General features: G+C 45.6%; 1 protein-coding gene across 4 annotated transcripts in view; it reads right to left on the bottom strand.

Annotated features, from left to right (window-relative positions):
* The window catches only part of gna15.1 (guanine nucleotide binding protein (G protein), alpha 15 (Gq class), tandem duplicate 1), a 159,539-nt gene that overhangs the window by 124,679 nt on the left and 9,860 nt on the right, over positions 1-25,000 (bottom strand). For 3 of the 4 annotated variants that reach the window (XM_083671110.1, XM_083671109.1, XM_083671111.1), the window contains exon 8: positions 21,347-24,277. In XM_083671110.1, the coding sequence (XP_083527236.1) occupies positions 24,072-24,277 (206 nt within the window). In that variant the 3' untranslated portion in view covers positions 21,347-24,071. Of the gene's footprint in view, positions 1-21,346; positions 24,278-25,000 lie in introns of those variants that run through there. The other variant, XR_014554242.1, reaches the window with a different exon arrangement.

Here is a 25,000-nt window from a genome sequence, read left to right as displayed (position 1 = left end):
AAGCCAGCCTGGAGTCTCTGAGGTGTCACTGCAGACACACAATCGATCTCCATGTCCGTAGTGTTTTTGATTATGCAAATAAAGTCTTTATGACTTCCTTCCTTCTCTCTCATAATAAAAACAATAAACTGGAACCGAGGCAATGAATGTAATTTCATGAACACCGGCTGCCGCATTAAAAAAAATATTAAAAGAGAGACTGTGTGTTTCTTGGATGATGTCATTACGGAGAAGGATTTGTCAATTATTGGCTGAATGTTCCATAACCAAATCCTCAGGGCCACACCTTAATGGATTCAGCTACATATCCTGTATGCTGTAAGTGTAAATGAAGATGGTCTATTTGAATAGGGAGTTACCCCCCTCCCCCCCCCCCCCCCCCCGCCAGTGTCTATCTCTCTCCCTATCCCTCACTCTACCCCCTACCTCTGCCTCCCTCCTCTCTTTCTTTCTTTTCCTCCCTCTTTCTCCCCCCCCCCCATCTCTCTCTCCCCCCACCTCTCCCCCTCTCTCCGTCTCTCTCGACCCCCCTCCCTCTCCCTCTCTCCCTCTCTCTCTCTCTCATTGTGGTGAAAACAACTCGTTCCTCTCTGATTGACAGTTGGGCTGGCGTCCAGGGGCCGTCTCCCCGAGAGCAGGGATAAAAGAGCCTCTTTGTCTGATCATGATTGCATGGCATGTCCAATCAAAGACAACAGCTATGCTATGCTACAGTCCCAAATTACAATAGCAGTCAACAATCAACTGTACTTTTTATTTGCCTTAAAGAATCAACAAGGGAGGCAACCATTTTGTATTTGCCCGTTGACAAGTGTGATTTGACAGGGAGCCAACAGGAGCCTTTAGATCCCAGGCATGGTTTCACATCATACAAACATGGTTCACCGAACAACCTTAACCGCCACCACATTGTCACTGTCAATCACTTCCAGTCAATGCAACGTCAACATCGTGTCACGTCGAGGATGAGGATTTGTTTGGTTATTTGTGTTGGTGGCCTTGGAACACATCAAGTTGCTCATGGAACAACAACATGTATTCAATGTATCTGACCCAGTGAAAGCTATGGAGATTACATATATGGTTTAAGTGGGCTGTTTACGAGGGATCGCACTGTACGCGTTTCTTCCTAGAACGTGCTGAGATTGGCCAGAACTACAAAGGGCCCTATTCCCAATTTCCTGTTTTAAGAGAGCAGCCGGCGTGAGGGCTGCAGCAGGCGTTTGTTTGTTGTCCAGATTAATCAGTCCTGATAAAATGTGGAGGATTAGATGGCATACCTTGGCGTTGCCACGGCAACGGGTCTGGCCGGGCTACCGACACCTGTGAATTACCATTAGGCTGCTGTGGTGGATATAGCGAGCCTCGCCAAGCTAGCGCCAGGGCCTTAATTAGAAACGCAGGGAGAAAGAGAGAGAGAGAGGGGGGGGGGGGGGGGGGGGAGAGAGAGAAAGAGAGAGAGAGAGAGAGAGAGAGAGAGAGAGAGAGAGAGAGGGAGAGAGAGAGAGAAAGAGAGGGGGGAGTGAGGGAGAGAGAGAGAGGGGTGGAGAGATAGGGAGAGAGAGAGAGGGGTGGAGAGATAGGGAGAGAGAGCGGGGCACCCAACGCTCAGCGCGGCGCGTTATCTCAGCCCTTTATCAACACACTGCTCCCATAAAATCAAAGAGAATTAGCTTTGAAATGAACAGGCATCCTCAGGAGAGCTGGGGGCACACTAAATGCAGAGCCTGGGGGCCAGTTAGGCCTACTCAATCTGCGTTAGTTAGCTGGCTTCAGTGTGTCTGTGTCTGTGTGTGTGTGTGTGTGTGTGTGTGTGTGTTCTTGTTTGTGTGTGTGTGTCTGTCAACTGAAAGACAGAATAAAGTGTTCTTTTCAAGTGAGTTCACTGAGCAGAGCATTATGCTAATCATAATGTGTGAGGTCTGTGCCTCTGAAATGATTTGGAAATACAAGGCCTTTAAATAATTAAACACGTCTTTATGATATACGTCTATTATTGTTGAGGGGAACTAAATGAACTACCTGTGTGGGAGTCCCTGATGAGCCAGAGCACAATAACCCAGAGTACTGTTCCTAGTGTCTATCAGACAATATAGTCAGGGGAGGCTGGTGGAGGACGGGCTCATTGTAATGCATGGAATGGAATGAAGAATCACACTAGCATTGACAGGACAGTCACCATTGTTTATGTTGTGCTGAGGTGAACCATGCATCCTATATTTACATTTACATTTACATTTATTGCATTTAGCAGACGCCTTTATCCGAAGCGACTTACAACGAATACATTTGTTTAAGTAAGTGAATCATCTATCCATCAGTCTATCAATCTATCAAGATAACTATCAATCACAAGATAATAAGTAATTATCAATCATAACAATCATAAGTAATCAATGCTCGACCAGGGGCCATAGGCAGTCATGGCAGGCAATCCTCACTTCTGTCAAAACAACAAAGGTTCACAGAGCGATGTCAACATGTAACACAGGAGGCCGTCACATCAGAGCCCGTGCTGTGATTCCTACCTCCACCAGCCCACTCTGAATACAGTGTGCCGTTTGTGATGAAAAACAAACATTGTGTAACCAATGCTGGTGAAAAAAGCAAGTAGCCAAATAAAAATGCAGGTGTTAGATTATCACCACAACAGGGAGTTTGCCGAGCCCATCCGTCTGCCTTAAAATGCTACTTGTTCTGCCTTTCCACAAGATAAAAAGGCTCATCCAGTTCACCAGGGTGATGAAAGATGTTATTTAAACAATTAATGTCTATTCTAAAACCATCATTGTACCCAATATAGGTCTCATCCAGGCAGAATCCTCTCTCTCTACCTTCACTGACGGTTCTGTCTCTGAGCAGCATGATTATAAGCTAAAATGGGACATTTTCTTTGAAATTTCCATATCACCTCTTCACTTTCCAGGCCATTATTCCTTCTATCCTCGCCTTGTCTCTCCACGCTGTCGGCACTCTAATTGGTCCAGAGGCTTCTGCACTCTTCTCTCTCACTACATATGTAAAAAGCTACTAATTGCTGAAGGCACTTACTAGTAAAGCTGTGACTCGCTTTTTCAGCAGGGACAAAGTGAACGTTCCTGCTGCTGTTTCCTCAAACGCAGCATGTAGAAAGCTGCAGCCTCGTGTCCTCTGTGATGACAGCGTGACTTAACCTAATCCCCTGGTTTCGATTTGTACCCTACTGGGACTATCAAATATATCACATCTTAGGCTTGATTCTCTCTCTCCTCCTCCCGTAAAATATGTCGTTCAAATTCAAACAGAGCAATGAGACGGCAAATAACAAGAACATTACGGCACAGGGGGAAGTTTGGTAATGCTTGACAAAGCCACAAGTGGCCTTGTAATAAGTGAGATATGTGATGCTGCCAAACCATCCCTGCCTTTCTTCAACAGATTGGATTAATCCTTCTTCTTTTTTTTTAACGATTAAAATGGTATTTTGGTCTGTCAGTGAGATGCACCTTAATTCATACTCTTCTTCTTTTTAATGAGCGAGAGCAGAAAGTTAAAATTTCCACCAAGGCTCCTTTGCAGATGGTTTTCATGGAGACGCGGAGAGTGATGCGAATGCTTATTAAGACAGTTTACAGCTGAACAAACAGAGCTGTTAGTCACAGACACAGTTCCCACAGAAGCAGAGGGCAAGTTTGCATCGGTACAACCCATAACAGATTTAAAAACTCAAATTTGGATGAGAATTAAGAGATGTGTTTGATATCATAGCTTTGTCTCTTATCATTTGTTGTTGTTGGGGAGACAATGAAGATATGTTTTTTTAGGCGGTTGTTGGTCAAGTCGAGTATTCCCATCTTCATATTTTGATATGATAATAATGAAACATCATGTGTTTCAGATTACAGAATGACCACAGTTAGCATCACTGATCCACACTCAACTATCCAACTGTCTGGAAGGCTTATCAAAGGCTAATGGATACAGCTGGCATTACCAACGTGCACCCTGGAACTATGGGAGATGGAGTCTTCTAGGTCATACATTCCCCTCTCGACACCACAACATGGTAACAGTTCATTTCTCATACGGTACACCCAAGGGACTTCTATTGTAGACAAACAGATCTCAGGGGGTTTACGGCTCAATGATGTTGATATGGGTATAGCTCTTTAGTAGGTAGTAAATCCAGGGATACATATATCATGGCGTGGTTTCATTCATCCATTGTGAGGTTTGCCTCGTCTATCAGAGAGCTTTGTTTTTCTACCCATCTCATTATTCCTGCACTGTTTACGTCCTGGTCTCACGCTGCTGCTGCTGCTGGAGAGAGAGAGAGAGAGAGAGAGAGAGAGAGAGAGAGAGAGAGAGAGGGGGAGAGAGAGAGGGAGAGAGAGAGAGAGAGAGGGAGAGAGAGAGAGGGAGAGAGAGAGGAAGAGAGGGTGAGAGAGAGGGAGAGAAGGAGAGAGAGAGAAAGAGAGAGGGGGAGAGAGAGAGAGAGGGAGAGAGAGAGAGAGAGAGAAAGCGAGGGTGAGAGAGAGAGAGGGAGAGAGAGAGAGAGAGAGAGAAAGGGGGAGAAAGGGAGAGAGAGAGAGGGAGAGAGAGAAAGAGAGAGAGAGGGAGAGAGGGAGAGAGAGCTAGGGATAGATGTGGGATTGTAATGATCAGAAGTGGTGTCAATACGGTGACAACGATTAGCACAACAAAGAGGCTGATGATGGAGAGATGAGGAGAGAGATGGAGAGATGAAGGCTAGTGTCTATCTACCGCCTCTCCAGACCCGCCTCGCAATCACCTCTCCTGGAAACATTCTCTCTCCTCGCTCTTCAATCTCCCTGCCGGGGGCATTTTTAGCTCTAGCTTCATAAGAGGCACGTATTTCAAGTGTATTTCTGTTTCTGTAACAGTGTGCAGAGCCATAAATATAGCCCTATTTGCAGACATTGTGATCTGTATTCGTGTGGACAGATATATCTGGCCTGTGTTGTTTACGCCCATCTGTTAGTCTGACCCAGGGTGACAGAAGGAGTACGTGGAATGTGAATAATATTACCCAGCCGTGATTTCTTCTTTCTGATGGTGTACGCAATACAGAGGAGGGCTGGGGGAGGTAGAGGACGCAGGACGGGCTCATTGTAATGCATGGGACTGAATGAGGAATGGTATCAAAACATGTGTCTGATACCATTCCTCATTCCGTTCCATGCATTACAATGAGCCCGTTCTCCGACTTCTACCACCGCCAGCCCCCTGACACAATCACAGGTGCGCAATCGCAGGTGCTTTTTCAGTTTCTCATCTGTCCCTTCGCGTAGCCATCCGCCATTGTCTAATCTAAAAAACAATCACCAACCTGGCCCCGAGTTTTGCTATTAAACCTTGGGACTCAACTCTTCACTATACAGCTGTATATTAGAGGGTGTTAGATACTTTTCAGACACAGTGCAAGTAGGGAACATCCCAACGATAAGACTGGCTGAGCTCTGAAAGAGACGGGTGGAGAAGAGTTATGTCTGACTCCGTCTGGCTTTATCTCTGTACATGACTTCTCTCTTTTGCTCTCTCTCTCTCCCTCTCCCTCTTTCTCTAACTCTCTTTCTATTTCAATCTCCCTGTCCCTCCCTCTCTCTCTCTCTCTCTCTCTCTCTCTCTCCCTCTTTCTCTCTCTCCTGCTCTCTCTCTCTATCTCCTCCCCCCCCCTCATCCTCTCTCCCTGTCAGGCTGTTTGTCGTCTTTATTTCCTTCCATTCCTCCTGTTCCTCTAGCCAGTCAGTGCTCCCCCAGCGTTGGGAGTAATCTCCGTTCTCCAAGCAGATTTAACAAGGCGAGCGCAGCTAAATCTCTGCTGATCATGTCTGCTCCTGGTCTGGCAGTCTCATAATGCTGCTGTGAGGTCTGGTCTTGATGCACAGCCTGGGGCACCACCTCTGTTACTGCATAGCCCCCCCCCCCTTTCTGTTGCTGTTTCCTACTCTCTATAGCTCACAAATCAGACTTGTATTAAGAAATATGGGTATTCTTTTTCTTTCTTTCTATAATGTGTATCTATCCCATAATGTATTTATCAATAATGGAGTTAGCTTCTCATTCTGGATCTGTCAGAGCTCAGTCTGAGGTAAGGTAGAAGAAACCCTCCCTTTGACAGTCATTCTGGTGTGGTGGCTTCGGCTAAGCTAATGCTAGCCAGCCATAAGCTGACATCACACTTTTCTTTTTCTTCACTTTGTTGTCATATTACATCATCGTTAAAATGATTCTGTTTGTTATGGTCAGGTGACCTTGGAACCGTGTCTTCGGGAGCAAATTGAAGAGATACAGACGAGAGGGAGGAGAGGGAGGAGAGAGAGGAGAGAGGAGAGGGAGGAGAGAGAGGAGAGGGAGGAGAGAGGAGAGAGAGGAGAGGGAGGAGAGAGAGGAGAGGGAGGAGAGGGAGGAGAGACAGGAGAGAGGAGAGAGAGGAGAGGGAGGAGAGGGAGGAGAGAGAGGAGAGGGAGGAGAGAGAGGAGAGGGAGGAGAGGGAGGAGAGAGAGGAGAGGGAGGAGAGAGGAGAGAGAGGAGAGGGAGGAGAGAGAGGAGAGGGAGGAGAGGGAGGAGAGAGAGGAGAGAGGAGAGAGAGGAGAGGGAGGAGAGAGAGGAGAGGGAGGAGAGGGAGGAGAGAGAGGAGAGGGAGGAGAGGGAGGAGAGAGAGGAGAGAGAGGAGAGAGAGGAGAGGGAGGAGAGGGAGGAGAGAGAGGAGAGAGAGGAGAGGGAGATGGGTGATGGGTGGTTGGGTGTTGGGAGTGTCAATTACTGCTCCGCATCTACACGGTCTGGCCCGACACAGACATTCCAGCTTGGCATGTCAGTAATGCCCACGCAGAACATCAACAACAAGCAGGCAGACACAAACGGCAGACATCTTGTGATCATCTCTCATCTCAGTGCAGCATTGATTCAGCCCTTTATTTTTATTTATTTTTTTACATTTATGGCATTTAGCAGCATTTGTCCAAAGCGACTTACAACAAATACATTTGACTAAGTAAGTGAATCATCTATCCGTCAGTCATCATAAGATGAATCTATGCTCGGACCAGGGGCAGTCACAATACGATTTTTATTTATTTATTTATTTATTTTATCTTTATCATCTCTCTCTCCATCTCTTCAGTAATACCCTCCATTATCCTTGCACATAACATCTTACATGAAGTTTAATTTTTGTGACATTCGTAATGTAAAAAACATTAAATTGCTATTATACTTTTGTAACAGCATTACCATGTTGCTTTTACTACAGCGATAAGAGCGTTGCTAGGTCTTTGTAGAGTGTTGTTTTTTTGCCCAACAAACCTCTCGTTCGTTGTGTTGCTTCAAGGCTACAGTGATTCCCTGCCTTGCTGGTCCCCCCCCCCCTCCTCTTCTCCCCTCCTCTGCCTCCTCTCGTCTCTCCTCCATTCTTATCTTGTTTCACATCTCTTGTTTCTGATTTGCAACTTGGGGGAGGATGTGAGAGGATTAGAGTTAGAGTGTTTTCAGCCTTCTCGGCAGAAGGCCATGTGTTTCTGACTGGCGGGGTGTGTGTGTGTGTGTGTGTGTGTGTGTGTGGGGGGGGGGGGGTGGATTTCCTATGCAACCCATTTAAGAGATATCTGTCAGCCTCTTACCCAACCACCAGTAGCTCTCTGCTGGCTGTCTACATGTGCGGGAAAACAATATGTAAATGTGTTTACTATCTAGCCTAACATCTGGTGATGTTATTCATGTATGTTATGAATGCCTTTTTTTTGAATATTCAGAATAAAATATAATGGTTTGATATGTAAAAAACTATTAAAAATATACTTTAACTCTAACTTGAACTACCACTGTGTGTCAGCTGATGCTTTACCTGCAACATAGAAAGAAGTATAATTTGCTTCCATTTCATTTGACAATCATGTGACCGTGTTCAAACGCTATTGTTCACATACTGAGAGAGCAATTCTCTCTCAGAGCACTAAATAAAATACATTCCTGTTATCTCTCCCTCCTCTTCTCCCTCCTCTCCTCCCCTCCTCTCCTCCCCTCCTCCCCTCCTGTCCTCTCCTCCCCTCCTCCTCAGTGTGACAGCAGTATCATGGGAGGTTTTGTTGTTGTGTTCCAGCATGGGCATCCCTGGCCATCCCCGGCTCAGTCCCTCCAGATCAGATTAGATCACCCCTGTTGTTCCCATTGTCTCGGTACGGAATGACAAATGTGGCTCGTGCTTCGTGGTCAGCAGAGTAATAACAAACACATGGGCCCTGGATGGAGCCGGCGCGGCCTGACCCGTCTGGTGGAGGGGAGAGGAGCTGAGGGCCTGGTGATGCTGCTGTTGCTCTCCCCAGTAATAGACGTCCCCGAGGCCCAGGGATGATTTCCCAGACATTTTAGAGTAGGAGATAATTTAGTTCAATTATAACAATTAACTGATCCAAGCTCCCCTTTCCCCCCTCCTTAACACTAGTGCACACACACACACACACACACACACACACACACACACACACACACAGGATACACCTTTCGCTATAGAGAATTCAGAACTGTTCCAGATGGTTGTCTCTCACTTCACCAACTGTTGTTATTGCTCATACTTATTCTGCTACAGCTTTTAAGCTGTTAACACCAATCAAACTTTAAAACGTGCAGAGAGGTCTGACTTGAGTTGCTTACATTTGACTGGCGCCACCTGACCGACCGGGGCTTATTTCCGACCACTTTCAGTGGTGATGCACTTCCTTCTCCTATGGCCGCAAAGATTTGAAGCCCCCCCACGTTGTGTTTGTGTTTGTTGCATGTTTAGGGTTATAAATACAACCTTAATTATTCATTTACATTTTGTTGTGGTTGCAACCGCCGAATTCCTTAATTGCGATTCAAGAAATCACTTTGCACCCTATTATGACATTTTTAATGGTGAATCGGCGTCACCTCGAAACTCCGAAATAATCTCTATGGCAAGGCGCATCTTTCACCATAGTTTTGTCAAAATTGGGCCAATCTGTGTAATTTCGTAAATGCCACATCTTCACGGCAAGAACCATCATTAAGTCACTTCGATGCTAACATCGGATGTACGGTATGTGCTCAACTTTCAAAACTCACAACTGATTTTAAACTTGTAACATAACCTGTTTTAGTTGTTCCAATCACCTGTTCATTTCCAGTAATCCTTCGGCATTTGCATAAGCAAGAATTCCTCAGACATAATGACATGAAGTTAACAGCACTTGTCACGTACGTACTGTAGTACCGGTGTACCATCGTGTGTACAAGGCATTCCTGATTCATGATTCAGAACTGCAGAGGTAGGATACCATTCTTGTTGTATTGGAATGACACCCTGAAGGCCATTGTTAAGTGGCGGAAGATAGGATTTTTTTTAAATTATTTTTTTAACTAGATAGAGATAGAAGAGATTGACAGGAAGGATGGGTGAGAGAGGAGGGATGACATGCAAGACGTGTCGAGGGTTGGAATCGAACCAGGAACCTTGCGATTATGTGGTATGCGCATTAGTGTGCTACATCACGAAGCGCCCCAGGAAGATAGGAGTTTTTGAGTTACAAAAAGGTGAATAGTTTAAAACCAGGTTATACCGGTTTGACAAAACGTGACTGCCTGACATACTAGACACGAGGAAACCACCCAAAATATTATTACCAAATTCATAAGGCTATATGCCTAGAGCTTTTTGTAACTCCAAAAACTCTCATCCAGTTAACCAACTCTACCACTCTCAAAAACTCAACCAACCAACTCTCCACTAAATCACCCCCCTGGCTCCTATCTGCTATTTATCCATTCAACATTCCATCCATCAAACCAACCAACCAAACCATCTCTAACATTATCCACCACCATCATAAAACGATCTCACTTTCTTTCAACTACCCAGCAAATCTACCTACCGAAACATCTTTAAACCTTTTCCACTACCGAAATAACACTTTGCAAGCCCACAAAGTTTCTTCTGGAACTTCTGTTTCTAGTTGTCCCTGGCTGTTATGCAATGTTGGTTGATTGACAAGCCTGAAGTGAATGATCATCTTGAAATCATGATGAAAGAACCGGTATCTTTCCCTGTGTTCTCTTCATGTCATGACACTTGATGCCCATTATTAACGCAACCTATCACCTTTCATGTTATGAGAAACACATATCCAGTGATTATTCTGTCTCTTATTCTTTCTCCCATTCTCTCTTCTCCTCCTGGGGGTGGCGGGGGCCGTCTTATTTCTCTGTGTTCTCTCAACCGTTGCCGTACCTTTCCCCCCTTCATCCCTTCATCTTCTTTTCTCATCCCCCTCTTTAATTTCATTCCTGATTTGCTCCACACACACACACATTTATCTACTCCACAGGATGACTGCTCACACTTCAGTTCCATCTCCGTGCGTTCGATAGTGAGGCGGGCAGCTATGGCAGGAATTGGCCAAGATATGAAATCTCAGTATTGGATTCCTGTATGTTGGTGGACATCTGAAAGGACCGGACGCCATTTTGGAGCCCCCAAGTGCTTCTTGTATGACATGGCGCAGGGACAACACTAGTTAGTTAATTAAAGGGGCAATCTGAGATTCGAACAACAGCAAAGCGGTCACCAAGCCACTTTTTAGGGTTAAACAGCTGAGGGACGGGGCTGGAGAAATGTCACCACTCTCAAATTCATCGACGGAGCTATGGATGCAAGGACTGACCATCCATGACATCAAATTGATACTTTTAACCATGTTTTGAAGCTATGCAGTGTTTGTTTACAATAACATTATTTACAAACAATGGAGTAAAACAAGCTTATATTTTGTGGTCTGATGGGCTAAGACAGTTGAAAAAAAATGATGCACCAATCCCTCATGGTCATCATCATGGTCTTGATCTACCTATGAAGAGTTGTTCTATGGCATACCTGGCCTGGACTGTACAGCATTGGAAGAACACTGTAAGGTAACCCTCCAGAAGGTTTACTCTCTGCAGAGTGAAGAGGAATCGATAACTGTGGAGTATACTGGAGCGGGGGGGTATAACAGTCTGAATGCCATGGAGTTTTACAGTAAATGAGTATAAAAAGTTGAACATTGTTCCGCATTTTTATAACCTCATAAGTTATTATTTTTTTCAGCTCTGGTTCTGAAGTTGGACAAACTGCCTTTCATTAATGGAGGCAGCGTGTTCAACCAGCATCACCATCTCTAATCTCTGTAATGCCAGTGTCTCAAAGACCTCAGCCTGAATATTCCTGTTTTATTACAGTTTAAACCCTTGATTCAAAGCCTCTCAGATCCCCTGGCTCTCCCCCGGTGTTGCCTAGCCTGCAGACAGCTCTCCTCGCTCCACTGGGTGTTTGATATAGTGAAGAAAAGAGATGAAACGACAGGGAGAGATAGAACGAGAGAGAGAGAGAGAGGGAGAGAGAGAGAGGGAAAGAGAGAGATAGAGGGAGAGAGAGAGAGAGATGGAGAGAGAGAGAGATAGAGAGAGAGAGAGAGAGAGAGGGAGAGAGGGAGAGAGAGAGATAGAGAGAGATAGAGAGAGGGAGAGAGGGAGAGAGAGAGAGAGATGGAGAGAGAGAGAGAGAGAGATAGAGAGAGGGAGAGAGAGGGAGAGAGAGGGAGAGAAAGAGAGGGAGAGAGAGAGATAGAGAGGGAGAGGGAGAGAAAGAGAGAGAGGGAGAGACAGAGAGGGAGAGGGAGAGAGAGAGGGAGAGAAAGAGAGAAAGAGAGAGAGAGAGAGAGAGAGGGAGAGAGGGAGAGAGAGAGAGAAAGCAATGACTGAGTGGGCAGGCTGAGAGATGCAGGCTCTCTCAGTCCAATGTTCCTGCAGATTATATTTTACCCACAGATCACATTGTCCTAATCTCAGAGACAGCAACACAGTATCAACACAATGAGATGTTTGCACACTATCTCCCACCTCTAACAAGCCTCAACAAAGATTCACCAGCTCCTGGCGAATGAATCTTCTCCTTTCATCCTTCTCAAATGGAACACGAGTTGATGTGATCATATCTCATTCCCTGTCCCTCTGTGTAATGTAACTCCTAACCCTTGACTCAGCGAAGGGCCACTATTTGCATTACAATGATTTCTCTGATTAGGAGCGATACTGCTGCAGCCACCTTTGTCTCCTCAATGACATCTTAATGAACTAATTAGATCTGCCATGATGAAGGAGAGAGGGGGAAACCTCATTATCTCTTGTACATTGGTCAAACCGAAAACAGGGGAAATGGTTTTATAGTGGTGCTTATGTTTACAGGGGAAACTTCAGCAACATACTTTGAATGGAAATTCACTACATGTTTTAACACCTTTACCAGCACCTTTAATTTTATTAGATATACTGTATGATGTACTTCAAAGAGAATACCCCGGCATGATTATCAGTTTTAGAGGTATTAGGAGAAGTCTGTATGACCATATCGGGTGTGCTGAAGGAGTCGTTGGGGATTTCAGGGGTTATGGCTGAGTGTATTTCATCCTCTTAGTTTGAGCTGCTTTGTATTGTCTCAGAGGTCATTACATTTGGTCTGTCATGTACAGCTGTTCTCGAGTAAATTAGGGATCTCTGCGGCAAACAAACCTTCCTGGTTGACCACAACCGGGAGGGTGACAAGTGGACTTTTGGATGCTGAGCATGAGGAGAGAACATCTAGGGCCCTCTGCACAGAGATAGGGGTATAATCTCTACTCTACTCAAGGGGATAGGAGACAGGGCACACACACACACACTCATGCACGCACACACACACACACACACACGCGCACACACGCAGACACACACACACACACACACACACACACACAGACACACACTCACGCACACACACGCACACACACACACACACACACACTCACGCACACACACACACACACACACACACACACACACACACACACACACACACACAAACTGTAGCTACTTCAAAGGAATACCTCCTCCCATTCCTCTTCAGAGTGAATCTCTAGAGCTACCTGCTATCCGCTGTCCACTCTCGTTTCTGTTAGCTAAAATACCTGTTATACCTTCCTAGACGAGCACAACAGGGAGGGTAACAGGCAGACATTTGGATGCAGGAGCCAAGAGGAGTCTGGCGGCGAGACAGTGGGGAACTTTGCTGACACACCCATCGTTATCACATGAATCCTCAATCAATCAGTCACATTTATTTGTATAGCACTTTCTGCATAGCTAATTGTCGCAAAGTGCTTCACAACAACAATACTAAACAATATAAACAAATACAATACAAACAATATAATCTAACACTAAACCATAGACCCCCAAAAAGCAAGCCAAGCCAATAAAAAAATACAGGGCACAGTGGCAAGGAAAAACTCCCTGGGAGGAAGAAACCTTGAGAGGAACCAGACTCCAGGGGGATCCATCCTCCTCTGGCTGATCAGGTGCTGAAAAGTAAACTAATGTGGAATGTGTTGTGGTTCAGGGGTTCAGGGGTCCATAGTGAAGGGCAGCTTCCTGGTGGGACCAGGATATGGGGTATAGAGTAGACTCGGCCTGGAAGAATTCAGGAGCTGGAGACTAGTTTTGAGGGACATCAGGGGGGCAGAGGGGGCAGCAACAAGAGCCCAAGGCGCCCAGAGCCACCTTGACCATCCTAACCCGCACGGTACTGGGCCGTACGCCTGCACTCACACACACACACACACACACACACACACACACACACACACACACACACACACACACACACACACACACTAAAACAGCCCTGAGGGTCACGCAAAGCCTCTCCTTTGGCCTGGAAAATGTCATTATACTCTGGGATGATAGTATAAGTGCTCAGTAATGTCTCTTTTGAAAGGTCGAGCATGCTTTTAAATATCCCCCCAGCCCCCCTCATCCAGAATCAGCATGAAGCTCACACAGCACACTGAGTGGGACTCGCCCCCAGCTCCATCAAGTGGAAAATTACTTTGAAGCGAATATTATCCTCGGCTTCTTCTTTGGCAACGATCGGTTGTGTGTATCGATGAGGTGTGTGACAGGGAAAGTGTAGGTGTGCGTATATGTGTGTTTGCGTGTGTGTCCGTGCATGTGTGTCTGTGCATGTGTATGCGTTTGTGTGCGTGCGCGTGAGGTCGTACCTCCAACACAATTAAGCCTGTTGCCCACAGCGTCGCCCTCATCACGGGCTTCATAAAGCAGGAAAGGTCAGGCTCGTCCACCCCTCCTAATCAAAACGCCATTAATATGCAATATGTAAATAAGACACCCGCCATTCGCCATTCACTGATGCATGCGGGTTACAGCCTTCCTGTCACAACCTCATTTGGGAGAGATACTTTTGTGAGCTAAATTTAAGCGCAATATCCGAAAGGTAAAAACATCTCAGAAAGAAAATTACCCATGTAGCTCTATGATTATACGCTAACTAACAACTGTGCGGTCGCGCGTGAACAGAGACGCGGAGGTTGGCAGAATTCGGATATTCCGATGTTTTTTCAATCAACAGTGAAGCAGGTGATGATCAAATCTTTGGGTTTCTAATCTTCTCCGTGCTCGTGTAATCCTCAGGGCGTGTTGTCATGATGAAATCCAGATGCTTGACCATATTTCCCGACAGAGCAGCCAGGTGGTGCAAACGCACGAGTGCTTGAGTGGCCCCCTCAAATGCATTTGCATTCAAGTGTGTTTTGTTCTGAGTTTGTTCTGTTCCTCTGCTCCGGTACAGTCAGTGACAGTTATGCTAAGTCTGCTTCCCTTTGTGTGGACAGAATGTCTGTCCAGGAGAAGTTAGTGGTTCAGGTCGGCCTGGGCTATTGTCTCTATGTGATCTGTATATAGGCCCTCGGTCCGACTGTCTCTTCATGACTAGCTCTGGATAGGGAGAGGGGAGGGTGAGGAGTGGGAGGGTAAGGAGAGGAGAGGGTGAGGAGAGAAGAGGAGAGGACAAGAGGGGAGAGGTGAGGAGAGAAGAGGGAGAGGAGAGAAGAAGAGGAGAGGAGAGGTGAGGAGAGGAGGATGGACAGGAGGATGGAGAGAGCAGAGGAGAATATATCATTGCTGTCATTCACCTGCACTGAGACAATAGTCCATTGTTCTTCAGGGATAGAGGGGGAGAGGGATGAGAGAGGGGGAGTGGGATGAGACAGGGGCAGTGAGATGAGAGAGGGGGAGAGGGATGAGACAGGGGCAGTGAGATGAGAGAGGGGGAGAGGGATGAGACGGGGAGCGAGAGGCTGGGAGAGAAGGATGTTAAAATGCAGGTGTGGGAGCGACTGGAAAAAGGCAATAGGGACAGGTGGTGGGAGGAGAAGAGAGAGAGAGAGGGCGAGAGAGAAAGAGGGCGAGAGAGGGGGGGAAGACAGAAACATGAGTGACATCAAACGCTTCGCCATGCCGCTTGGTCCTGATTATAGTGCCATTATGGAATCTCCTTGCTTCGTTTCTGAATATGCAAATGTGCCAGCATGAGCCTGCTATCATGACAGCATATAATGACTGCATTATTTGTTTTGTTTCCCTCCCTCCCTCCCTCCCTCCCTCCCTCCCTCTCTCTCTTCTGTTGAAGCCATGCCAGTCCAAGTCTTTGTTCCAGAATTTTCCCCACCTTCTCCTCGGCCCCAGACAGAAGAGGGGAACAATGGCTGTGAGTGGGTGTACTTATTATGACAGAGTACAATGAACCTGAACTGGGTTAGACTCTGATGAACCCACCGGGTTACAGTCTACTTCTGCTGCAGTGTACCCTCTCCTTGATCGTGTTTATAATGCTGAACGAGGAGTTGATATCATAACAGAGCCATGTTAGGTGTTTTACACTGGTCCTTTATCGTCTTGTGAGGTTTATTTTTCAATGACAATTGTCAAACTTTGGTGTCGTTCTTATTTAAAAAGAGAAAAAAAAAGGGTGTGTGGGGACGGGGGACGGGGGGACGGTGGCTGATGTGTTTGATACCATTCCTGATTCCATTCCATGCCCTACAATGAGCCCGTCCTCTGATTTCTACCTTCACCAGCCTCGATATGTACGTTCTTTTTAAATGAGAATTTTGTTTGTGAACGTTGATAATTGTCATTGACAAAAAAAAACATTACAAGAGGATCAAGGACCAGTGTAAAAATATAGAGAATTGCCTGTGTGTGTCAGTGAAGTGATTGAAGTGGTAGAGTGTATTGATATTCAAGTAGTCAAAACATTTCCTATGATGAGTAACTGACTATTAATCGACTATTCAAGGGTTGTCTGAGGAAGCTCACTATCTTCATTTCCTGCATGCTCTGTTGGATGTACTAATTACCTCTATCACCTTGGAGGAGTTACAATGCAGCCCACGCTCTTATATATAGAGAGGCTCTCACTCACAGAGAGCTGTACCTTCACATGCAGCCCACGCTCTTATATATAGAGAGGCTCTCACTCACAGAGAGCTGTACCTTCACATGCAGCCCACGCTCTTATATATAGAGAGGCTCTCACTCACAGAGAGCTGTACCTTCACATGCAGCCCACGCTCTTATATATAGAGAGGCTCTCACTCACAGAGAGCTGTACCTTCACATGCAGCCCACGCTCTTATATATAGAGAGGCTCTCACTCACAGAGAGCTGTACCTTCACATGCACACACACTCGCACACACACACGCGTGTGCGCGCACAAACACACACACACGCACACACACACAGACACACACACACACACACAGACACACACACTCACACACGCACGCATGCACACACTCGCGCACACACACTCACGCACGCACGCATGCACACACACTCGCACACACACACGCGTGTGCGCGCACAAACACACGCACACACAGGCACACACACACACACACAGACACGCACATCCATCCATTACCATGTCCCTATGAGAGCCCAGCACTTTTACAACATTTTCCCGACAGAACCCTAACCTGGAGCGTGCTGCAGGGAGAGCACATGAGACAGAACAGACTCTCCTGTAAAGCTGACCTAAAGTGGATCTAATGTCTGTCAGGCCCGGTGTCCCTGTGACACAATTAGATCTGTGTTTACTTTTCCATTAGCTCCAGTGTCAACAGTCGTGACCGTCATCAGGAGAGGGGGAGAAGTGGAGAACACAACTTCGCCAGCCAAAGGGAACGTTGTTGTAGTTGCTGTTGTTGTTGTGTGTGGGAGGTGAGATAGAGTAGATAGTGCTGTGTGTCTGGCTTGAACTTCTGATAGAGCAGAAACTACAGACACTGTTGGAACAACACACCTGGGACATACTATTAAAGACTGGATGCTTCAAAATGTCTTGAATCCAGTAAGCTGATCTTATGAGGGATGCTGTAGAATACAGTACCAGTCAAAAGTTTGGAGACACCTTCTCATTCAATGTTTTTTCTTTATTTTTATTATTTTCTACATTTTGTAGATTAATACTGAAGACATCAAAACTATGAAGGAACACATATGGAATTATGTAGTAACAAAAAAGTATTAAACAAACCAGAATATGTTTTATATTTTAAATTCTTCAAAGTAGCCACCTTTTGCTTTGATGACAGCTTTGCGCACTCTTGGCAAGTTTGTGTCCAAACTTTTAACTGGTACTGTATATTAATTAATGTCGATCCACCCTATTTTATCCATTCATAAAGAGTGACATTGGTAAATGTCACTTGAACTAACATGGATGAGAACATGTAGTGAAATCATTAGCTTTACCCACTAAAACAAGTATGTAGTAATCTTATAATCCTACATGTATCATCAAAAGCCAATTACCGTTGAAGGCACATATTGCGTAGCCTCTTAGTCATCGACCTTATGGCATCATCATCTTCCCCAAGTTGTGTTTGCGTCCATACCGTCCTCTGATCCCCAGCTCTGATATCAGCTCTGATAAATATATTAATGTTAAAGCTCCATTACTGGGCTGCGGTGGGAACAGTCTGCAGGGACGAGGCCGGGACTTGGTGCTTAATGGTATGTCTGTCTGTCGTTTAGACACACGCTCCGCCACACAGCTACAGAGGCACAACAGGGGACTTGGTCTCGGCAATTCATCTTGATTTTAATTGGGAACATTTTGTGTTGGTTGTTCCTCCACATTAATAAACCAAGGCCCCACAGCAAGTCTAATGAATGCAGTTCCCACCCAGGTGTGGCTGCATGGCTCCACAACAAAACATGAAATTGCCCCAGAGAGTGTCTGATGAAGGAGAAAAGTGGAAGAAAAAGAAGAAGCAAATAAGGGATATTAGGAGACGGGTTAAAAAAGACTTTGTTAAAGTGGTGTTTCTTCTTCAGGGGTTTTGAGTTTCCCTTCTACCATGCTGAGGCTGTTATTGATTATTGACAAGCAGCCTGACTGCTGTGCCGGGTCGTCTGGACTCCCACTAAACCAAAGGTCGGGCTGCTTGTGGAATTATTGATGCAGAGTATTCAGATGGGTGTTTCTCCCCCCCCCCCCCCCCCCCCCCATCGGCAAGGCGGCTCAAGTCTCAGTGAGGGGCAAGCCGGGTTCAAAGGCCCAGCTGGCGCAGCAAATGCTGGAGCTGTTTTAGGAAAACACAATGCTGATTCCATGCTGACAAATCGATCCCTTTTGGGGGTTGATAACCATTTGTTGTACAGAATGTACGGAAAAGGTTTGAAAGAAGATCTGTTGAGAAAATGCTCTTTCCCCCATGAAAATGGCTTGAAATGAAAATGTGTTGTGAATGGGGAATAGATTTGATATTTACATTTGCTAGATGTAATGTTTCTTTCACATAAACGTACTCCCAATGTATATTTGCATGGGCATGCTGTGTTTCTTTTCATGTATTTCTTGTTTATTTTGGGAAGTTATGAGGATATGTTGTTGATACAGTGTGTGCATGCGCTTCATGTGATCGGTGAGTGTGCGTGCGTACGTGCGTGCGCGTGCGTAAGTGTGTGTGTGTGTGTGTGTGTGTGTGTGGTGTCAGAGCTGTAACACCTTTGAGAGACATTAATGAAAATGGAAGGCTTTGACTGTCCCTTATCAGTGAGAGCAGTCCACAGCAACAAACCCGCAGACACACACAGGCAGCAATCAAACAACCACAGCTAGCATCATCTCCTCTCCTCTCCTCTCCTCTCCTCTCCTCTCCTCTCCTCTCCTCTCCTCTCCTCTCCTCTCTTCTCTCCTCTCCTCTCCTCCCCTCTCCACCACATTACAAAGCAAGCTACCTATGTTGTGCTGGTGCGTGAGCGTGTGCGTGAGCGTGTGTGTGTGTGTGTGTCCATGTCCAAGAGGGGGTTGGTGGTATAGGTATGGTATAGGTATTAGATGCTTGTTTGCTGAGTCTTAGCTCTGAAAAAGATTGATCAATTCAGCAGTGGTATTTCTGGAGTAAATTTACGTGTGCATGTGTTTACAGTATGTGCCATTTAGCTGACGGTCCTCTGTGGCTCAGTTGGTAGAGCATGGCGCTAACAGTGCCATAGGTTGTGGGTTTAATTCCCGCTGGGACCATATATACTGAAAAACGTATGCACTCACTGCAATGTAAGCCGCTTTGGATAAAACCGTCAGCTAAATGGCAGTATGTATGCAGCGTAACTGTGTGGGGTTCCCATAAACAAATCCGTATTTATAAGCTTGGAAAACTGCGTGCCCTCCCACCTGTTCTCAAACCCCCCACCTTTATCAGTCCTAGTCTTGCACAACGTCACACAACCGTAGCCGTGGAATGAATCACTTTAAATGTCACACAGGACCATGCAGCCAGGAATATGCCCAAATAGAATTCACTCTGAGCTCACGTGTTAGAGGATACAGGTCACTGCTACGGTGTCCAGTGTATAAAGGAGACTAACTAATCCAGTTTTCAATGAGAAATTCATTAGACAAGAACTGCGGAACATTAACAATGTTGAACATCGATAAATCACTGCGTTGTCTTTCAAATGAGGAAGACATTTCCCGACTTCTTTATTGATGAACACATTTGATAAGGACTTGAACTGGTAACATGTTCCATAAAGGCTGAAGTAACTGCTGTAACGAAGCCTCTCTGCTTTGAGACTGAGGTAGCAGGGCTGCCATGCGTCTGTCCCTCCCTGGGAGGATGACACACACACACACGCACACGCACAGGCGCGCACACACACACACACACACACACACACACCGCCTAGCCGTGAGAATGTCAACTCGTCTGAGTGAGAGTGACAGTCACCAGGGCCACCGGATCACACTCCCACACACCCACAGCACAGCGCTGTGACAGCACACTACCAGACTGTGTGTGTGTGTGTGTGTGTGTGTGTGTGTGTGTGTGTGTGTGTGTACACTCTCTGAACACTTTATTAGAACACTATCCTAATACTGTAGGGCCTCCCTTTGCTCTCAAAACAGCCTCAATTCTTCGTGGCATCAATTCCACAAGATGTTGGAAACATTCCTTTGAGATTCTGGTCCGTGATGACATGATTGCATCACGCAATTCCTGCAGATCTTTCAGGTGCACTTTCAAGCTATGAATCTCACGTTCTACCACATCCCAAAGGTGTTCTATTGGATTCAGATCTGGTGACTGGGAAGGCCACTGAAGAACACTGAAATCATTGTCATGTTCATGAAACCAGTTTAAGATTACTTTTGCTTTGTGACATGGTGCATTATCATGCTGGAAGTAGCCATTAGAAAATGGGTAAATTGTGGCCATGAAGGGATGCACATGTTCAGCAACAATACTCTGTAATAGGCTGTGGCATTCAAGTGATGATTGATTGGTATTAACAGGCCCAAAGTGTGCCAAGATAACATTCCCTACACCATTACACCACCTCCACCATGAGAAGGTGTACAGGCGTTCCTAATAAAGTGTTTTATTAGTGAGTGTATATTTACACCGATGTGTTTAAGTGTGTGTGTATTATGGGCAGTGAGTTATTATTTGGATTCAACAGCAATACATTTGTTTTGGCATGCTACATCAGCATTGCTATCGCCAATCTGAAACATGATATGTGTCAAGTAGTCGTAAGTCTTTCTACCCGTAAGGTGACGTTGTTGTTTGAGTAGCAGTACCTGTGTGACTGCAATCAACCTGTGTGACCTGCCTCCTTGACAAAGTCAACAGCAAACACAGATTACCTGGCTTGTATAGCTTAAGTCATGGGTTCTACTGCCAAAGCAGTCTGTTTTCATAGCCACACACCTGTGCTCATAGATTCTTTCTCAGCCTGCACCTTGAGTACACATGGCTTTATTGAAATAAATGTCAGGATAAAAATCCTCCATGACTATTTGATGGACAGAGAAAGCAGGGAAAGCCTCCTTTGAGTGACATGGAACTACAGTGTCTTAAACAATGAATCCGTCATCTGACAGTGAGTGAACCGGATACTCCCAGTGTGGAAAAACACAGGAACACACAGGCAGAGAATTTTGTTTAAAATATAAAGATTTATTTTACTTTGAAAATATTTTTGCCCAAATTCTATCCCCAGACTACAAAAAAGTATTGGATTTCCACAATACAAGAGTTCTCCAAATGCTCAGGTGTGAAATACATAGAAAACCTCCAGTCACAGTTTATGTGTAGCTCAAAATGAGGTTCCACACACACTGATATGAAAATAAGCAGAACTCAATTCATAATTCATCAGTAATATCTAGCTAGTCCTGCGAGGAGGAAATAGATACTTTACATTAGTTGTACATTCAGACCCAAATCCCAAACTATTTGAGTAAAAAGAAGTCAAGAATTTCATACATTTAAGGTCAAATTAGATGGGGAAGAGGTTTGAATTGCACTTTGAAGCCCTCATCCACGACAAACACTCAGCTTGTCTAGAGACACACACATAGGTCAGAATATGAATATGAATATTATTAGTCTCCCTCCTGCTGAACACACAGATATTAAGATCTATATTACTGTACAGTCATATTTTACAGACCACATTGGGAACATTAAACCAGCATAAACACATATTCTATGAATGCAACTGAACGTGTAACCTGAAAACACAGCCAACTAAACAAAACAGACAGAACATAAATAATAGGGGTTTGGAACCAGAGTTAAAGGCCAAATCAGTGATAAATAATGTGCTGTTCACAGTGCTGACAATGATAAAGGCCTTTTCTTCTGCTTCCAATACAATGATCAAGAAAAGCTGGCTCAAACCATAGACCAACAAGCGACCGCGCTGTAGCCATGAACCACCCCTAGCCTATTTCACATAGTAACCACACCATCAGCGCGAGGCTTGAACCACCCACAATGCCAGAGCTTTGTTTTGCACTCTGGCTCCAGTCACCTAATTGCTTTCCTAATCGGGTCCTAGGAATTTAATGAGATCTTTTAATGAATGTCTGCTTTAACAGCATGCACGGCGGCCAGAGTTAACCTGGTACTCAGCTGTTCTTTAAGCACTCTGATCTGCACGTACCGATTCACCCACATCGTTGTTACAGTTTACACAAACAGGGTTTGTGTGGTATAGCATGGTATGGTGTGAAGGCAGACGCCTTAAGGAGAAAGACTGAACAACTTGAACAAAAATGAGAAAACTAACTAATACCTTGCAGTGTACAGTACATCATAGCAACAGGTAACAGTAAGACACTGCAGTTTAAAGGGATTGGGGGAAACCGTTCTGCAGTCATTTCTGATACCTCCTAGCAGGCAGCTGTGCAGGTGGATACCTCTTCACACACTTCACTTCTCACACAATCACACACAAAATGTGTATTATTAGTATTTTTGTATGCTGCATTGTCATGGAACCCGAGCCTAAGAATTTTACTCCCTGCACTTGTGTATGAGACGTAACAATAAACTTGAAACTTGAAACTTGAAACTCGCGGTGGTTTGCCGGGGGGGGGCAGCATCAAGGAAGGTGACACCAAGAGGTTGAACAAGCTTATTAGGAAAGCTGGTTCTGTCCTCGGTGTCACCCTGGACACTGTGGAGGAGGTGGCCAATAGGAGGATGAGGACCAAACTCCTGGCCATCATGAACAATCCCTCCCATCCCCTACATGACACTGTGGCAGAGCAGAGAAGCTCCTTTAGCAACAGATTATTACAACCACGTTGCACTAAGGAGCGCTGTAGGAGATCTTTTCTGCCTGCTGCAATAAGTCTGTACAACTCCTCCTCCGGCTGGCTTGATCGGGGTGATCAGAGTCAGGCTGGGGGATGTTAAGTCATACTGGACTGTTGTTACTGTATATAATGTTTCATATGTCTATTTTATTTGATTTTCTATTGTCACTTTATTTTGTTGTTTTTGTTGTTTGTGATGCGAGCTGCTGTAACGCCTTAATTTCCCCTCTGGGATCAATAAAGTACCTATCAACCCTCTCCCTTGCATCAAACAAACTCCTGCCTTAAACACACCTGAGAGCTTCACTGGTGAAACTCAGCCAACCAATTATAAGGCAATCCAAACAGAACATGTTGCACAGAAAGTGGTGTTTGTGGCGCTTCTAGAACTATCATTGCGTCTGTTATCGGCTAACATGATAACAACCGTGTGTTACCTAATGGCAACACATGACTACAATACCTGATCAAGAATGTATTGATCAGTACATTGTAGCCTATCACTAATGCTGATTGAAAAATACATTATTCACACAATTGAAGCAGGGAACTTCCATGGCATCTCTCGTCCAGTTTCCACTCCACCTTAAACCCCCCATTCTACATCATTACTAAAAACAAAAAAAACAAAAAAACCCACACTGGGCAGACTTGGTTGGTGAGTGAGTGAGTGCTGCTTGGTCTGGAAGCATCTCTGACACAGAGGTGAGTGTCCATTCCCCAAGGAGATCCCTGACTGCCCTAATGGGTTTGGCTGTAGAGCATCCTCCCACAGGGGCTGAGAGGGAGAGAGGAGGATGAGAGGAGAGGTGAAGGGTCTCTTCAGCAGCCCTAAGTGGTGGTGGTGGTGGAGTGTGGCCCCCCAGGAGGCAGCCCCTCACACACACAGACACACACACACACACACACACACACACGCACGCAAGCAGACACACGCACGCAAGCACACACGCAAGCACACACACGCAAGCACACACACACACACACACAAACACACACACACACAAACACACACACACACACACACACACACACACACACACACACACACACGCAGGGCCTCAGATAATGCCATAGTCCTTCAGGGACCTGAGGAGCACCGTGTCCTTGATGTCACTAAACACCTTGCGGATGTTGTCGGTGTCGGTGGCACAAGTGAAGTGAGGGTACAGGGTCTTGCTCTCCTCTTTCTTGTCCCTGCTGTGAGCCTGCTGCTCGTACATCTTCTTGATGTACTCCGCAGCATGTGACGGATCCCGTTTGTTACCTATAGGTGTGTGTGTGTGTGTGGGGGGGGGGGGGTCAGAGGTCAGAGAGAGGAGAGGGGGAAGGTCAGAGGCCAGGGGTACATGGGTAAAGAGAAATGTATGTGGTAGAGAGGAGACAGAAATGGGAAAAGAAACATTAAACTACATACTGTATATTGTTGCATTATTGTAAAGTGTCTCTGGGTTCTGGAAAAGTGCCGGACTAACACAAGACGGTGTTGTTGTTGTTGTTTTTAATGAAATGATGATATCATATTATATAACCATCTAGCATCTCCTCTGCATGATGACTGCCTCGGTCCGCGGCATCACAACAATATCCACCATAATGACTTGTGTGTCAAAAGCTCAAATGATAACTTAATGTCAAATGGCCAGTAACGACCTACAGGACATTAATCATTTGACAGATCACCATGGACACTTCCAAGCCATGCAAAGAGCAGTGTGTTTGCGGTTGCCATGGGTAACAGGGTGAGACGGGTGCATGGCGGAGCGGAGAGGAGCTGAGGTGTAGAGGAAGCTGGAGGCGAGGGAGGCTACCTTCCACATCTGCGCAGGCAGATCATTAGCCAACTACATACCCACGCCATCCTCCTGGAAATAACACTATAAAATCACTTCCAGAACCTGGCCAAGACTCTCCCCCCCTGCATGGGAAAATTATAAATGATGACTAGAAAAAAAAACAAGAAAAAAACAACAACATTCTGTTTGCTGGT

Source organism: Argentina silus (assembly GCF_951799395.1).
Source record: "Argentina silus genome assembly, chromosome: 6".
In the NCBI taxonomy this organism is placed as follows: Eukaryota; Metazoa; Chordata; class Actinopteri; order Argentiniformes; family Argentinidae; genus Argentina; species Argentina silus.
The sequence above is the reverse complement of the archived record's forward strand: the minus strand, read 5'-3'. Positions and strand labels throughout refer to the sequence as shown.